This window comes from Ochotona princeps, chromosome X (assembly GCF_030435755.1).
Source record: "Ochotona princeps isolate mOchPri1 chromosome X, mOchPri1.hap1, whole genome shotgun sequence".
Taxonomy (NCBI): Eukaryota; Metazoa; Chordata; class Mammalia; order Lagomorpha; family Ochotonidae; genus Ochotona; species Ochotona princeps.
Window position 1 is genome coordinate 62,386,249 of NC_080865.1, and position 18,740 is coordinate 62,404,988.

The 18,740-nt window shown below is 37.8% G+C and overlaps 1 protein-coding gene across 5 annotated transcripts in view; it reads left to right on the plus strand.

Annotated features, from left to right (window-relative positions):
* The window catches only part of DIAPH2 (diaphanous related formin 2), an 859,995-nt gene that overhangs the window by 350,401 nt on the left and 490,854 nt on the right, over positions 1-18,740 (plus strand). For all 5 annotated transcript variants that reach the window (XM_058659086.1, XM_058659087.1, XM_058659088.1 and 2 more), the window contains 2 exons: positions 285-386; positions 3,427-3,521. In XM_058659086.1, coding sequence (XP_058515069.1) covers positions 285-386; positions 3,427-3,521 — 197 coding nt within the window. The remainder of the gene's footprint in view (positions 1-284; positions 387-3,426; positions 3,522-18,740) is intronic.

Sequence of the window (18,740 nt, forward strand, 5' to 3'; positions counted from 1 at the left end):
ACCTGGTAAAGAAGTAATTAATGTTGCACATTAGCTAAGAAGCAGCAATTGATTTTTGGCTATTTGGCTTATCTTTTCTGTTTAAGTGCTGATATTTAATTTGTAGGGAAACCTCTAAACAGGTCTATATTTTTATGTTTATCCTCTTCCTTGAGCTAATGAAATAAGCACATTCATTGATTTCAGAATGAAGTTTATTAATGTAGTTAATATGCCTTACTAATGTCATTTGATGTACTTGGATTAGTATCGTTGTTTATGAATCTACATTTTTTTTATTTCAGTTCAAAAAAATGTTGAAGCTTCAGAAGAAAAGAAGTCTATGCCTGCAAAGAAGAAACTGAAAGAATTGAGAATTTTGGATTCCAAAACAGCTCAAAATCTGTGTATGTAACATTTTCTGCATAAGGGTGGTGGAAGTGGTGATGGTAAAGGGTTATTGAATGTATTTCACCAAAGTTGTAACTTCTTTGAACGTGAGCATTTAACATCTACTAGAAGCAAATTCTGAGCAAACATAATTTGGAATGTCTTTTTTTGTCATTTATTCAACATGGAGACTGTTTGGATAAAATAATAATTTAGCCATAGACAGATCAGACAAAACTGATGAATAATAAATGTTTGTGAGGTCTTCTTTCTTGAAAGATTTGTTTATTTTTTTTAGAAAGGCTGATTTACAGAGAGGAGGAGAGACAAAGTTCTTCCACCCACTGTTTCATTCCCCGAAATGGCTGCAAATGGCCGCAAATGGCCAGAGCTGATCCAAAGCCAGGTCTCCAACATGGGTACAGGGTTGTAAGGACTTGTATCATCTTCCGCTGTTTTCCAAGGCCATAAGCAGGGAGCTGGATCAGAAGTGGAGTAACTGGTACACGAACTGGTGCCCATATGGGATCCCAGCACTTGAAGGTGAAGGATTAGCCTGTTGAGCTATGGCACCAGCCCTTTGGGAAGTCATTATTATTGGAGATCACAGTTAAGCATCAGACACAGTTAAAAGAGTTAATTAATTAATTAATTTATTTATTTGGGGTTGGGATTGGGGGTTTTAGAGTATTTGCTCGTCATATTGACGAAAACCTTTTACTGTTGTTCCTTTAGATTCTAAGTAAATGTAATGTGAGAGAGTTAAACCTCTGCACGATAAAACTGGTTAGTTAATACTGACATATTAACAAACCAGTCAGCTATTAAATATGCTTTTGCTAATGTAGCTTGACAAACTCATCTTCTTTTAAGAAAGCTGTTATTCTGACAAACTTCTCTTTTGTTGAATTCAGAATCATTTTTTTCTTGTTACAATAGTATACTGTTTAGATTCTAAAGATATTGAAATGTATGTATTAGAAATTTCAGCACATCAGGTATTTCTAATTGTACAAAGGGATACCATGGGAGTTAATTTTGTTAAAGAATGTACTATAGAAAATAACATTCAAATCAAACAACTCATCATTCTTGTGTCAGAACGTTGCTGTCAGGGAAACAGCCTTCTGACAGTAGTGAATTTGTACATGGCTCATTTAATAGTAAATTTTCTTTATAAAGTTCTTGCTCAATACCTTTTCCGTAACACAACATGATGTTAATTACTGGTTGATATCTATCAACATTTTTTTTAATTTCAATTGGGAAGGATCTTGTTTGCTACTAATAAATAGGTAAACATTTACATAGACAAAATTTGTTCCGCTACCAATGAGGTCATAAGCTTTGTCATGAAAAAAAAAAAGTATGTTCAGATTTTGGTGAGAACAGATCTCTATTTTAAAAACCGTTTAATGGAGATTAAAGTGGAACATGCCATTAAAAATTCTTTGAGCAATTATGAGCAATTCTAGGTATAATTTGTTAAGCCATTTCAATATAATGTATACCCAGTTAAGAAAAAGTTGAGAGGAGAAATCATGATTCCTTGTATGAAGTGACTAATAGTATGCCACATCACTGCCAGCAGGAAAGCAAAGGCACTGATGTTCTGGGCACTTTTTTTTTTATGTGAAACAATTGTAAGGTCAGTAATCTACCCTCATCGGTGATGGTTGTGTTTCAAGACTTCCAGTGGATGCCTGTATTTTTCAATGTGTATGTACTATGATGAAGCTTAATTTATGAGTTAGGCATAGTGCAATATTAACTATAGCAAATACTAAAAGACCAATTATAAAAATACACTGTAATGAAGTAACATGAATGTAGCCTCTCTTCTCCAAATATCCTATGGTACTTCATCTTTTCTTTTGATGGTATATAATACTTAAAGCCCTTTATGGCTTCTGTTTCTCATATCAGAATTGCTGATATAACTATTCTGGCCTCTTGGGTTCATTGTAAGTAAAATAAGAAATTCTTTAGTACTAGCAATGCCTTAAAGTGACAAATAGTCTGATAACAGAGATGACCAATAGCCAACCAGTGGACAGGTAGCTTTTGCAACATGGATGTGCTAGACACAAGAATGATTTGTGTTCTGGGTTTAGCATATTAGGAAGTCACTGATATTTCATCACACAGTGAAAAATGAACTACAGAACTGTTTGGCCTAGTGGTTAGAACTGATGAAAGTACCCACCTCCCACATCAGGGATCCTGGATTTGACTCTTGTTTCTGGCTCTTGATTCCAGCCACCTGCTAATGCAGACTTTGGAAGGCAGCTGCCATCTCTTAAGCAGTTGTGTTCCTGCCACTCACACATAGGAGACTGGATTCAGTTTCTGCTTCCTGAATTTACTTCTCCCACTGCACTGCTCCCCTCACTGGCTACTATAGGCATGTGAAGAGAAAATGAAGGGATGTAAGCGCTATCAAACAAGTAAATAAAATTGATAAAAATTAGAGAAAAGCAAAATATCATGTAATTTAAAACCTTTAAACTTAGACAATCTTTAAAAATTCCAACTGCACATTTTTAGGTCTTTTTTTTGTTTTTTTGTTTGTATTCTGCAGCAGACTGTGAAACTAGAAACCACATATAAGGGGAGGCCACTGAAAAATGATCTGCTGCCTTTTATTTGGATACTTTTAGCTAAGTTGTGCTGTGTGGTTGTTTTCATCAACACAAAATTATACATTGAATTAAAAGTCCAGTGTGAAATAAAATCTCTTAAGTTTTTATGGACTGTTTTGTACCATCCCAACCTAAAATGTAAACATATAAGAGTGAGTGCTAAATTACTAAGGGTTTTATTTGGTACAGAAATCTACATGAGCTGTAAATTTTAGAGCCTGAGGTAATAGGTCACTTTGGTTAGGTGGTTAGAAACATCTATCACATGGAAGTAACTTTTGTGTGTTCATAAATCTGTGAATTAAAGTTTGTGACAAAAACTATATTTTGAGTCTATGAAATCAATGTCAGGTATTTCTTAAGACTTTTAAATTTTTGTTGCTGTTCTATTTTTAAATATAAAATTTTCTTTTAGCAATATTCCTGGGATCATATCGCATGCCATATGAAGACATAAAAAACATTATCTTGGAAGTTGATGAAGACATGCTGAGTGAGGCCTTAATTCAGGTAACTTGGATATTTTCTTTTTGAGAACATTTTTAGAGGTGTATCTCAATTGCTTTCTTTTCCATGGAATTATGAGAAAGTGGTCTTCTATATCATGGCTAATAGAATCAGGAATGTTTAGTTGTGTTGATCTTAAGTGTTCTTACCAGGAAACCAGCATTGTGATACCGTGGGTTAAGCTGCTGCCACTGACACCAGCTTCCCTGTTAGAACACCTGTTCCCCTGTGTAGGTTCAGAATGTTCCACTTCTGATCCTGCACCTGGAAAACAGCAACTATAACAGGGTATCTGGGCCCCTGCTGCCCACCTGGGACATCTGGGACCTAGATGCAGTTCCTGGCTCCTCAGTTCCACCTACCGTAGCCACTGCTGTTGAGGGCTTTTGAGGATTGAACCTGCATATAGGATATCTCTTTCTCTGTCTCTCCTTTTGTCACTTTGCCTTTCAAATAAATAAAATAAATCTTTTAAAAAAGAGCTCACTGCAGAAGCTTTAGCTTCTTTTTTCCCCCACTGTTTATTAGCTTTTATTCTTTTAAATAAAGTCTATACATGCATATCATTATCTATCATTCACTGTACATGAAGTGATATGTATATCATCTCATTAAATGCATAAAATAGTGATTATTTTATGGATGAAAACACAATTTAAGAGGCTAAATAGGTTGTTCTGGATTAAGGATTAAGTGATAGAGTTGTCTTTTGTTGGGTACTACAAGATTCCTGGTGATTAAGACAACGACCTTATGTATTTATTACTTCATTGACCTTAGGATAATTCTGTGATATAACTGTTATATGCATTTTTCAAATCAGGAAACTGAGGCTTAGAGTTATTGCTTAATGGTACAGGCTTTCAGTTAGTAGACAGGCTGACCTGAGATTCAAAACAAGGTCTATCTGGGCTCTAAATACATTATGATATTCTGCCTCCCATGGGTAAGCAAGTTTAGTTTTCTAAAACTCTGCTTTCTCATCTATCGTTGCAGGGCAGTTGTCAGGAATAGGCCACATAAAATGCTCTGTATAGTAAAGCACTACGTAGAAATGTTTTAATTCTAGCTACGTATGGCCCTGAGTGTTTCTCTCTTTCTCTCTCTCCCTGCCTCCCCCCTCCTCTCTCTCTCTCTCTCATTCTTTCTGTAATTCCACCTTTCAAATAAATAAATAAGTTCTTTATTTTTTTAAAGAGCAATAAAACAAGATGTAGTCATGATGTGTTTCTGGGGGAGGGTTGTTTAGACTTATTTGATGTCTTTGAAGTTACTCATTTGTAAAGGCAAGGAAGAAAATGTGAGCAAGAAAGTGAGTGTATGTGTGCAGCTCTGCATTCTCTGGTTCATTCATCAATTTCCTGCAATAACTGGGCCTGGGCTGCACTAGACCTGGGAGTTAGCAGCTGTACTAAATCTAAGTCTATCACCTGGGTGTTGGAAATCGAACTAACTGATGCATGACTGCTGCCTTCTACAGTGCTTTATTCCTCTGAAGATGACATCAGGAGCTAGGGCGATTAGTTGAACCCACATATTGTGATGTGGGACATCAGCATTTTAACAGATATTGCTAGGCCAAGCACCCACACTTGCCGCTTTTTTATAAAAAAAACAAAAAATATTTTATTTAGGGCTTGCATTTAATGTGGGCACCAGTTCATGTCCCAGTTGCTCGATGTCTGCTCTAGCCCCCCTGCTTATGGCATAGGAAAGCAGTGGAGGATGGCCCAGAGCCTTTTGCCCCTGCACTCACGTGGAGGACTTGGAGAAAGTCCTTTTTGCTCCTGACTTGGGATCATCAGCTGTTGCCATTGGAAGCCATTTGGGGAATGAACCAGTGAATACATTTATTTTAACTTTAACAAGACACTGAGTCCTTTACAATCAGTAATTTTGCAATTTTGCCATGTTGTGCTCAAATTGTTTCTAAATCTCAGAGAACCCGTGTGAACTATTTGCGACGTGTCTCTCCAAATGTTCTTTAGAGTTATAGGCTTATGTCACATATTTTCCCACTTACATATTTGAAATCTAGGCATGATTTTTTTGTGAGATTGAAGTTTATTGAGTTTATACAGGCTCTTTGTTATCGTACTGTAGCTATATCAATTAAAGCTACACTTTAATAAGAAATCACAATGTGAAAAAACCATTTAAAAAAAAAAAACTTAGTGCACCAAACTGATGTATAGTTCTCTGAAAGTAAATGGAGAATTGATCAAGTGAGGGAACCTGAAAAAAGTTCAAAAAATTTGAAATTAAAAGATTAGTTTTTTTTGGTATAAAATATTTTAAATTCATATGTAATTTTTTTGTAATGTCAGTTGCCATGACCTTATTGAAGACGCCTATTTATCCTATCCTTATTAGTCCATTGATTGTTCACACAGTAAAAAGGCATGAAGTTTCCCTCTTTCTTCCAATTGGAGCCTTTAGTTTTAAAATATTGCATGGTAAATAAACCTGTAATGCTACTCTAAGTGAAGTTTTCTAATCTTTTCTATGTAATAAAATTATACTACAATAGAACTGTAGTTTGAAGAGTTAATCAATGTAGTCATTATTTTACCATTAAAACAGGATAGATTTTCTTTCATATGTCTCAGTAAATAAAGAAAAGAATATACATATGTGGAATGGTGCTTGTACTTTGTTACTTATTTGATGGTAATATTAAAAATATTTATTAGAGTTATATTTTCAAGTCTTCACGGAATGTAGAACCGGCAGAGATTCTCACCTTAGGAATGTGGCTTGCATACAACAAGCTTTTAACATATTTCACCAGAAATATATTACCTAGGTTATTTTTAGGTCTAATTTTATTATATGTAAAAAATATGTCTCTGTTTCCCTGTTTAAATTGGATAAATATAGTCCTATTGGGAAGCATGGATTGCTTAAAATTTGGAGTTGGCAATAATTATATCTCAATTCTTGGATTTGCTGGCTTTAATTTTCTCCATTTTTTGGTCAAAAACAGTGCTTATAAAATTACATTGTGATGCTAAATCTTGGCTTGTTCTCTGGGAGGGTGTAATGACGGAGAATCGCAAGGTATAAATCCTGCTCTAATACTCTGTGCTTCTGTATGTTTTCTGAGTGCTATGTATGAGCTGACCTGGACCTATCTCTCTTCATCCTGTTTTTTAAAATCTATCTTCCCTATTCTTTTTTCCCATTCCCTCTTCTCTTTCACTCACTCACTTTCTTTCTCCGGCTGTTTCACTCCTTTGCCCCTTTAGTTTTGTGCCTTCTATGTTCTAGGAACTTTAAAAATGCCATGTTTTATGCTTCACAGTGTCCAATATTCTATATTTTTTTCTTTACCTTGCTCAATCAAAACTTATTTTCTTAGTTCTGCTTATAGGAAGAAAACACTTTAATATGCATAATTGAAATTGTGTTACTTGGGTATGTTGCACAAATGATAAACAACTCATATGAATTAACAATGTGAATATTGTTTCTATTCATACAGATCAAATATTAAGCATTTCTGTTAAGTTAGGCTCTTCCTGTACCAAAATAGTTAATATGACTTTCCAACCTCCAAAGACCAGTTCCCTTTTTTGGGAGAGAAGATTGGAATAACCAGAACCTATTTACCATTCCCATCCCAGAAGTGTTTGCTTTAGTGATGGATAAGTAACATGAATTTGCCATTCATATGGCTTCTTTACCATTTATGTCTAATTATCATGTAATACATTGATAACGCATAGCACTAAATAGGTATCATCAGTTCAGCCATTGGGCTGGGGCAAAAGGAGCCTCTTGCAGCATCGTGGCTGCAGGGGGTGCCCCAGCCAGGCCACATGCTAGGGACTCCGGCCATGGTCACTGCTGCCAAGTGGTGACCAAGTCCTAACTTTTAGGAGGCCAGTGTGCCTGTTTGGCACATGGCTGTGCCTGCTGGCCACCCCGTGGCAAGCTCTGGGGTTTTTAAGGTATGTAATTGCTGCCTAGGGACATCCATGGATAAGCCCAGTGTGAGTGTAGGTGAGGGATGATTCCTGGGTGATTCCCAGTAACGGGGTCATGGAAATTTCTGACAAGCATGGGGACTGAGATCTGGTGGTTTGAAGGAGAGAATCCATAACATCTATTTGGGCCAGACTGATTCACCAGCCCACACATGAATCCTGAGATGGGCTGTTAGCGTAGAGCATCACTGACTGCCACACACCAGTCCACATGAAAGCTATGGCTGTGGACCTGTCTGGCAGGGTTAGGTACCAGTACCTGACTGGTGGAACAATGGATGGGTCACACTTGGCAGGTTCAAGACACTAACCGGCACACAGGAGAACCAGGTCTGGGGAAAGATTCTGGGGGGGAAGTGTGGGCCCAATCCTGTGGAAATACAAGTCCCACAGATTAACGTGCAAGCTTGGGTGGTGATGGGCTGAGCTAGGTGTGGCCATGGAACCTGCCATCACTTACGGGTAAAGGAACCGACAACAGTCTGTGCATGTCAATGTAGTAGTACCTGAATGTGCATCCTAAAACAGCATGTGGGGTGGGTCAAGCAGTGACTGCAAGGGGGCGGACCAGGCAGGGCCGAGCAACCCTTAACTCACAAGGAAGAACAGAAATCAATATGGAGCACAGGTCATGCAGAGCTAGGCTCTTACGCTGACTGGTCTGCATGAGCCGGGGGTACTATGCCACAGCATCGAAGGCAAAGGCTGAGACAGGTGAGGGGCTAAGCCAGCTGGGTCAGAGCAACCACTGGCATGTGTGTGTAATCTAGAGCTGGGAATAGACCTGGTTGGGGAGCTGTGAAAGTACACTCTTGCTGGGTTGGGGTTCCAATGGGAGAATGCGTGGGTTGGAGTGGAGGCTGCACTCTGGTCTGGATGTGGCTGCAATCTCCCTTGGCACAAGTGTAAACTGGGGCTGGGCAAACCTAACGAGGCTAGACTCTAGCACCATCTGGTGCTCTGTAGAACCTGGGTAGATGTAGGATGGACTAGGGTAGGTCTCTGCCGCTGCTGAGCCATGTGTGGTGTTAGCAGTGTCTGGGTATTGATGAGCCTTGGCTGGGCTGAAATATCCAACAGTAAAAACAGGAATGGATTGAAGGACAGCAAGGAAACGCCACTGTTACTGTCAGGACAGGAGGTAGACCAAGTAGGGCTGGCCCATGAACCCACAGGTATGCTCATAGAGAGAGGTTGTGATGGAGGAGCTTGGGCAACTACTCTGTTGGGACACAGTCCCTGCAGGTGAGCGCAAGAACCACAATAGGGAGCAACTCAGACCAGGTCAGAGAAAGATATCCACCAGCATACATTTGGCTTAGGTTGAGGGCAGACCCGGCTGAACCAGTTCACATCACCTGCTGGCGAATCCCAGCACTAGAACAGAGTGTGGGTTGTGCCAGGATCAGTCACAGCATATACCAGTGCACATGATGGAAAGCCAAGGTGAAGTGAGTTATACCAGATGTGGCCACAGCGCCCATCCAGCACACGTAAGAACCAGGGAGGGAGGGGGCAAAGCCGGCAGGGGGAATATGGGATCCCCTGCTGGACAGCCACTCCCATTGGAGAGCCTGAGTTGGGATGGGGGCAGATAAGACCAGGCAGGGCTACAACACCTATAAGCCTCATTTGAACTAGATCAGGGAAAAGCCAGTCTTGGCTGACTGCTCCTACTGGTGCAAGCATAAATTAGACTAGGTGATGGTTGGTTGGACTTTGCTGCAGCATAATCTCTCAGAGGCTGGCATTGGGGTCTAATTCTGTCAAGTTAAACTCCATAACCACCTGGAGAGTGCATAATCAGGGAGTGGGAGTGGCCTGGGAGGGAAATAGTGGGCACCTTCCTCTTGGGTTACCACTCCCACTGGAGAGCCTGAAAACCAGGACAGGGTCAGGGGTGACTAGACAGAAAGGCACCTGCCAGTATGTGTGTGGACTGGATAGCAGGGCTGGTTGGGTTGAACTAGGCTTCAATGCCCATTGACATGTATGAGAGCTAAATGGGATGTGGGACAGACTGAACAAGTCTGCGGTACATACTGGCAAACATGGGAACCAGGGTAGGGTGCAGGCCTGGTGGGGGTTATGGGGAGTTTCCCTGACTAGGCTGCAGCTCCCACTCGTTTGTGAGAGGGCCGAGTATGAAGTGGGCAGGATCGGGCTGGACTACAACACCCATTAGTTTGCGTGGAAGACAGGGCTGAAATCAGAAAAGACCCAACAGTTGCAACAACCAGCATGTGCATAAGCTGACTGGGGCCATGGATGGTGCCAGACCCTGTACTGGCAAGCACACACAAGAATCAGGTCTGGGATCACCTCAGACGAAGTTTCTTTGGAGATTCCTCCAACTGAATTGCTGATCTCAGAACGCCAACCATGAAGAGACTATGTCAACCAGAGGATTCTGAATAGATTTCATTGTTTTTAGAATGGCAGGACTGGCAGCAATTCAGAACCGTTGAACTATCAAAACTACATGAGCAGGACCCTCGGAGCATACCTCACTTTGGGGACCTGGGGTGAGTGGGAGGCTGGGTGGGGCCTTGCCCTTTATCTCTCCCCTCCTCCCAGATACAGAGAAAAAATAATGTGGAAACAATGATCTTACCCACTTTCCTGTAGCCCTTGACCCTTTGTGTCCTAGTCAACTATGTAAGGTTAATAATATATATTGTATATATATATATATATAAACACAAGAGGAGTTCCAAACAAAAGTATAGAAGCAGTTGATGGATTTTGTTGATAAGGTCAATACCTCCTCCCTTATCCTATATGACCCTTGCTGTGTTAAGTCTGATGCCACTAGTAAACTTCGGCTTTCCACCATCAAAAAAAAATATGTATCATTGGAATAACTTTCTTGTAAGTTCATCTGATTACAGCGTACTGAACTTCATCCATGCAAAATCATTGTTTGCTGCTCATATTGCATGGCTGTTTCCTTATAACAACAACAACAACAATGCATCACTTCCTAACAACTGGAATGTACACCAGTATTATTTTTCTTAGTGTGAGTCAATAGGCTTATCCTTGCAAACCACTAATAGATTTTGGTAATTTGGCAAGGTAAGTGCCTTAGTAAAGAAAAAGAAAACCTTTATTTGATCAGTAAGATCAAGCTCAAATTGTAAGATAATTATGATAAATATTAATAGATTTTTTGATACAAAGTGTCAAACCTTAAAATAGAAAATGAATTCATTGTGTAGGAAGAATTGAAATGTCCTAAGACATAGAAACATGTAAAAATATTTAAAAGTTTACATACCCTGAGGAGACTTTTTTTTTTTAAGATTTATTCATTTTATTACAGCCAGATATACACAGAGGAGGAGAGACAGAGAGGAAGATCTTCTGTCCGATGATTCACTCCCCAAGTGAGCCGCAACGGGCCGGTGCGCGCCGATCCGAAGCCGGGAACCTGGAACCTCTTCCGGGTCTCCCACGCGGGTGCAGTGTCCCAAAGCATTGGGCTGTCCTCGACTGCTTTCCCAGGCCACAAGCAGGGAGCTGGATGGGAAGTGGAGCTGCCGGGATTAGAACCGGCGCCCATATGGGATCCCGGGGCTTTCAAGGCGAGGACTTTAGCCGCTAGACCACGCCGCCGGGCCCTGAGGAGACTTTAATACATGTAATTATAAATTGCTTCCAAAAAATGTGCACTAAATTTAGTTGATGTTTATTATCCTAGGTTTGGAAATCTGATTCAGCATCATTTACTTTGATCTATTGAGAAACAAATCTAAGATTAGTCATTGTTTTTAGTGTTTCAGTGGTAAAAAGAAAATATTTGTAGACAGTCTTATAGAACATTAATAAACTCAGAGTTTCAAAAAAAGTGATCCACATATTTTGCGATAAAGGAAAGCATGTTCTAGTTAAGCTCGCTGGAGTGTACAAATAGTTTTAAATTCTGAGAAAAAAAACATTTTGTAGATAATTTCTGCTCCAAGTCAGAAGGTATATATGAGTAAAAGATGATCCACGTATGATGTAGTGTATTGTTATTGTATGATGATTTACAAAGATGTGGTGGAGCAGGGATTAAGAATCAAGGAATCAATAACCCCTTTTGAAAGCTATGGAGAGAACTCAAGAAACCCTGAAGTTAGGGCCCGGCGGCGTGGCCTAGTGGCTAAAGTCCTCGCCTTGAAAGCCCCGGGATCCCATATGGGCGCCGGTTCTAATCCCGGCAGCTCCACTTCCCATCCAGCTCCCTGCTTGTGGCCTGGGAAAGCAGTTGAGGACGGCCCAATGCATTGGGACACTGCACCCGCGTGGGAGACCCGGAAGAGGTTCCTGGTTCCCGGCATCGGATGGGCGCGCATCGGCCCGTTGCGGCTCACTTGGGGAGTGAATCATCGGACAGAAGATCTTCCTCTCTGTCTCTCCTCCTCTGTGTATATCTGGCTGTAATAAAATGAATAAAATCTTAAAAAAAAAAAAAAAGAAACCCTGAAGTTAGATGTGAATAATATTGCATCTTCATTTTTCATTAACCTCTAATCAATATTCAGTATTTCCTTTAATTAACAATGCAAGTACCAGACCAAAATCATATTAATAGTATCACTAAACGTGACACTAATTGGAAAAATAAACATTTTTTATCCCGTTGCAGTTGCGCAGATATCTTGAAGTTTTGTTTATCCTCATTATTACTTCAAAATCATGACAGAACTACTTATATCTTATTTTTGAATGTTCTAATCAAGAAGCAGATCGCTTGTGTCACAATTTATTTTTGTAAATATCTATATAACTCAGTATATTTCTTTTATGATCCTTTGTGTCTGAGAAGGGATCTAAAAGCTTATGCAGAAGCTTTCCATGGAGAAATAAAGAAGACTGGAACATTGTATAGAGTCTTAGAGAAGGGAGTTGCAGGGTTCGGATTAAAATAGCCATTCTTGAAGTGATATTTGTTCTTGATATTGACACACTAGTGGCCTTCAATTCAGATTGGGATTAGAGAAAAGAATTTTGGAGAAAGGCTTGAGGCGTATACAGGGTAATGTTTTCATCATTCTGGTATAGCCCAAGAGTCTTTGGGTGGCAATAGGAAAGATCGTATTGATTGGGGTTGTATTGTACAGACATAAACAGCACTAACTAACTCAGAATCATTCTGCTTTATCTCTCCCCTTTTTCGTGCTCTCAAATTCTCTTGATCTTTATAATGGTTAAATAGATTTTTAATGTTATACACACTCCAACTAATATCAGAACCTATCTCTTCTTTCTGCCTTCTACCTGCACTCTAACTCATTATTAGCCCTATAAGCACCAGATCTTTGATCGTTGGAAGACAACTTGAATGCTAAACTGTTGAGTTTAGAATGCTCCAGTTGTTTGCTTAGGAAAGTTACCTTATCTGCAGTATTCCAAAGGGCTTGACATGAAGAGACTGAACATAGGAGACAATTGAAATTTTAAGTTTACGGTATAACAGATACCTGAAATATATTAGGGGTAGGATAAAAGTGGAAGATAGGTAAATAATAAGTTAAATTCTGATTCATAAAAAGTCTTGGTAATAAGGACTTTGATTATACCACTGACAAAAAGAGGTGAATTATGATGGAGAGAAAATACCTCCACTAGAGAAGGGAAGATTTTATTTTAAAGATTTATTTGCTAACTTCAAAGATAGAATTAGAAGGAAATATCTCACAGGCTAGTGTTAGCCCAGGCTGAATCAAGGAGCCAGGAGTTCCCATCTGGGTCTCCCCACATGGATGGCAAAGACTGTGTTTCTGGAAGCCACATGGATTAAGAACATGGATAATAGTAAATCAATCAGATAAAAAGAAATTAACATATCAGAGAGAGGGCTTGGGTACTTGTCAGATGTCACAGAAGCCGACACAGGAAATTTTAGTGGTGTGATAAGTAAAAGAGAACAGAGAAAACATCTTTTATTCTCTACTGTTTCTTAAACATGTTTTTTTTTTCCCATTTTAATAGTCTTTATGACATTCTTTGGTTTACTATATAGTCAAAAGTTTCATGACTCCATTAATAGAGTTCAACAAATACAAAGAAAAAAGACAATTGTCAGGTAGGAAAATAGGGAAAGGCTATGACTATCTCTTTTGACACCCCAATTGAAATGTTTAGGTAGCTATTCCAGTACTCCCTCCCTTCTCCCCCTCCCTTGCTTTCATTTAAAGTTAATTCCTTTTTTAATAAACAGGCCTAAATGCTTCTTAATAATACCTCAGGTAAAATATAGCTCTTTTCTACCTGAAATCTACGAAAATTCCTTTGGGGATGTTCTGTGTAATACTGCAATGCATCCATTGGAGATATCCCAGCTTGCTTTCCTGCCCTTTGACCCACCCCAATAATTGTCATATAAGCTAGTTGTGTTGCTGTTCTTTTATATCCATTTCAATATCTAGCACTGTACCCAATGTGTTTAGGATCTATACGTTGTAACAGTTTTTTTGTTTTTCCAAATGTGATTTTAAGTCTCAAAACACATAATGTGATCTATATAACTGATTATTCGATAGTGACAAATTCATTAAATGAAGTTAACGTCATGCCATCCACTCTGCCAATGCCAGGCAGAAACCTTAGCCGTGAAAGACTGATGGAAATCTATTGATTCTGCAGTGAGAAAAGATTCTCCAACTTCCTTCAATTAACCAGTTCTAGAGTGTAATTCTTGCAGTCAGGAAGTTCATGCATGTGTAATAGTAGAGCTCATTTTTGTTTCGTTAATCAGTCTTTGTAATCATTGATCTATTTATGTGGCTATTGACCATCTGGATTTTATGCAAGCTTGTGAGTCTGCCATGTGTTTGTGCACGTCACAAAGGTTGACGACTTTGAAAGACTACAAATACATCAATTAAGGCCATAATGACATTAATTTTGCACAACTTGAAAACATTTTTCTCTTAAACAAAATCCTGTATTAACTATGTTAATTTTCATGATTCTTTAGGGAATATGAAACATTAGCAATGACAGTGATAATCATAAAGCATTTCAATCCCATTTCTTATAGTACAATTGCAATCTAAAAATGCTTTTATCCATGATCTACTATTCTGTTTTAGCTTTATAAAAATTCATTTTGCATCTTATTTAAGATGAGTTACACATACACATGCATACACTCTTCACTGTACACACTGAGAATGAGAGACTGGTTGATTTTGATTTCTTCCATTTGCTGGTTCTTCACACCAAACATCCACAGTAGCCAGGGCTGGAAGGACCAGATCAAAGGAACCTGGGGCTACATCTGAATGTCTCTCATGGGATACAGAAGTCCAGGTACTTGAGCCATTTTCCATGGACACTGGACTGGAAACACGGTTGTCGGCAATTGAACCTGCACTCTGATAGGGGATAAAGTTGCCCGAATCACCAGCCTAGTCTGGTATGCCACAATACTGGCTCTTTTGAATCCTTTGCTTGTAATCAATTAGTTGAGTGGTGTATATATATATATATATATATATATATATATATATATATATTATATATATATAATATATATTATGAAAATATATACATAGATTTAAAAATTTTTCACTAAGGCAAATTTTTCTTTCAATTAATTTTTTGCAAAAGTTTTTTAAGTTACCCTTCTAACTAGTAAGGTTTCAGAATTTAATAGACATCTATTCATTTGCTTTTATTTTTCACGTCCTTTACAAACTTCATGACAGATTTCAGATAGTTGATTGGTATAAGCTTAAAAAACAGACCAGAAAAGAATTTCATATGTTTAAAAAAAAACTTAATTTTTTAAATTTCAGGAATACAAGTAGTCTTGCCAAGCATTTATTCTGATAAAATGCAATCCTGTTATACTGCAGTGTTCCTCAGTCAAGTATTAAAGTTACAAACCATACTTATCTTCAACTGTTCAGAAAGTCAGTGATGAGTTGGCTGATTTTCTTTTATGACAGAGTATTTGCCTTTTTGGTGTACTTTACAAAGTAAGTCTTGGACAATTTATAGCACTTTTGAAGAAAACACTTTAATGTGTTATTTAGGTAAGGTAAACAAGATTATTTCACTAATTTGAGAACATAAGTATTTGAAATTCATTTTATTGATTTTTTTAACCCACATGGTTTTCCATGCTGCAGTATGCAGGCAAATGGGAAATGGGGGAATTTACACTTTAATAAACGTAACCAAAATGATTGATTAAATATGTTCTAGTATGTCTTTTCTTGGAAATCAGAGTAGACGTTAAATTATTCTTAAAATATCTTTTTCCAGGATAAGGCATTAAAAATGACTTCACTGAAATCTGTTTTTTTTTTTCTGTGAATATATACATATATATAAATGTAGTTAGGTGACAAGACATATTTAATTTTACTTAGTAATATAAGGGCCATTGAATTCTGTTTCTGCCTAATACATAACATTTTAGTAAAATGAAATAATGTTTCAACTAAAAAAATATTTATTTTATTCTAAATGAAAGATTCAGAGTGATAGAACTATTTAATGAAATGTAGTCTTTCAGCATTGTGGGAAAAAATAAGACTAAATGCTTTGGCCTTCATTTCATATTTTTTTTCAAAGTATATAGCTGAATAGAGTGAAAAATGAGTCATTAAAAGTTGCAGTAACAATTAAAGTAAAAGTAAATAAGGTATCTACTTTTCTTCCTTGAATGCCAAGGACTAATTGTCATATTGTCTCATTGTAGTTTCTATCCTGAAGTGATTCACACTTAAAATGCTACTCAGTGTAGTGTCCGGGGCGGTGGGCTTGCAGGGAGGAATACCATGGTCTTGGTTTTATTCACTTATTCCCTGTAGGATTTTGATGCAAGTTACTTTGCTTCTTTAATCCTGTATTTCTGGCCAACCAAATGAGGAAATGCATGCTTAGCAAACTGAGTTATTATAAAATAAATTGGAGCATATGTTGAAACTCTTAGAAACTATGAAATACTCAGCAAACAAAAATATAGACGAGCATGTTGAGTATCTATTTAGCCCTTATCCCTCACCTTTTCTAACCATTTATCTTAAATACCTATCCACTCCAACATTCGATTATCAGTTGAACACCCTAAATAAGACTCATATCCTTGTACCATCTCCCTACTTTCCTAATTTTCTGCTATATTGTCATCCCTTCTCACAACCTTGACACTGCCTGATACTCATCCAAATATAGGCATTGGACTCATACTTTATTGGAGATCTGTCAGATCGAATATTCCATTCATACTTGACTGGACTAATCTTTTATCTTTTTAGTAATTTTACTACCATTGTTTCCTAACTGGTCCTTTTTTCTCTAGAACTGCCTCAGTCTAGTGTGTCTTATTTTAATCATTAGGTTTTCTTTTTCTCTGAAAACTCATTGCCTTTCTTAAATAAGAGTAGCAATGATTACCACCAATTTTAAGTACTGCAATGATTAGCTATCTCAAAGATTTGATGAATTTATCAATGTCTTAATATTGAATTATATATCCAACTTGCCTTTTAAAAGAGATTTATTTACTTTTATTGGAAGCTCAGATCAGCAGAGACAAGGGGAGAGAGGGGGAAAAATCTTTCATACCCTGGTTCACTTCCCAAGTGGCCCCAACGGCCAGAGCTGAGCTGATCTGAAGCCAGGAGGAGCTTCTTCTGAGTCTTCCATATGGGTACAGGGTCCCACGGCTTTGGGCCATTCTCTACTGCTTTCCTCAGCCAAAGCAGGGATGTGGAATGGAACTGGAGCAGACAGGACACAAACTGACACCCGTAGTGGATCCTGGCGCACGCAAGCCAAGGACTTTAGCCACTAGGCTACCACGCTAGGCCCTTGACTTTGTTTTCATTCTTCTCCTTATACATGACCACATATGTTTTAAGTGTCTTTTATATTTTTGAATATTTGACTGAAAGTCATCCTCTAGTAGAAATGCTCCCTACTTTTTTTCTACCAGACTGAACAGTCTCCTTAACTCATCATCTCCTTTCTAGTTTATAATTCATAAATTTTTCAAAGGCTTTTGAAAATGGATTTCATATACGATGCCAACCATCTCAACCATATACACATTGTTTGCTTGGATCATTCTTTTTAATTTTCAGCCAAGTAAATGATGATAGTGCCTCATTTTATGTGATAACTTGTGTTATTTGGTGCTAATAAATTGCTTTTTGTTTCAATGAACATGCAATGTTTGCAAATTTTATGTATACCACAATTATAGTATAATATATAATATAATACAGTAAAGTGAAATATGTATGTTGTGGATAATATATATAGTATGGTACAATATATATATAGTATAGTGCAGTTATTTCAACACACACACACACATATATATATATACATATATGATATGAACTGATAAGAATTTCAGAGAATTAGGTTTTCTATTTCCTTTTCTTCATGCTTGAAGCCTACCAGCTCCAGGTTATATTTTAAATGTATTGTTTTTTAACCTGTGAGACTGGTAATCCATTCAAGTTTATAGTGAAGTAATAAGCAGTTCATTCTTAGCTTAGTGTCATACTTATGAATTTCATTAGTTCTGCTATTAAGATATCTTATCTCATTGTTTTCTGAAAATTATAAGAACCATCCCAACTTCCCTTAATGAACAAACCAAACTATATGAAAGTAGGAATAAGAATTCCATATAAAATGACAACATTATTTATACAAGTACAGAGTCATCATAAGTTCTGGGCTTTTCTGCTGTCCATAAATATTTTGGTCACACATGAATTCTGTGAAAATTCTTATGCATAGAGTCAAAACCCATACCCATCTACATGGATTCCCTGTACTGCAGATGTGTATGATGGATGGCATGATTCACTCAAGGGAATATTTCTGGTACCCTTTAGCCTAAGTGCATGAGTTGTGTACTGCAATAAATCCAGAGGGAACAACTGCTGTATTGTTTATTAAGGGTCAGTATTTCATATAGTTATAATAACAGTAAATTGATTTCTTCCATACATTTTATGTTACTGAAGAGGTCATTAAAAACAGGGAAGCTTTTGTTATTGGGTATCCTAAATGCCTGAAGACCATTTGACGTATTTGTAAGACAACAGATACTAACCAGGATATAAAAAATGTAAATGTGTACTTCCCCTGTACAAGACAGGAAATTATAGAGGAATAGAAACAGGTTCAGCCTGCTAAAATGGAACTTGGCAACATTTAGCAGGCCTCTTAAGTCCTGAACACATAGATTTGCTTATCTGATGTTCTGTCC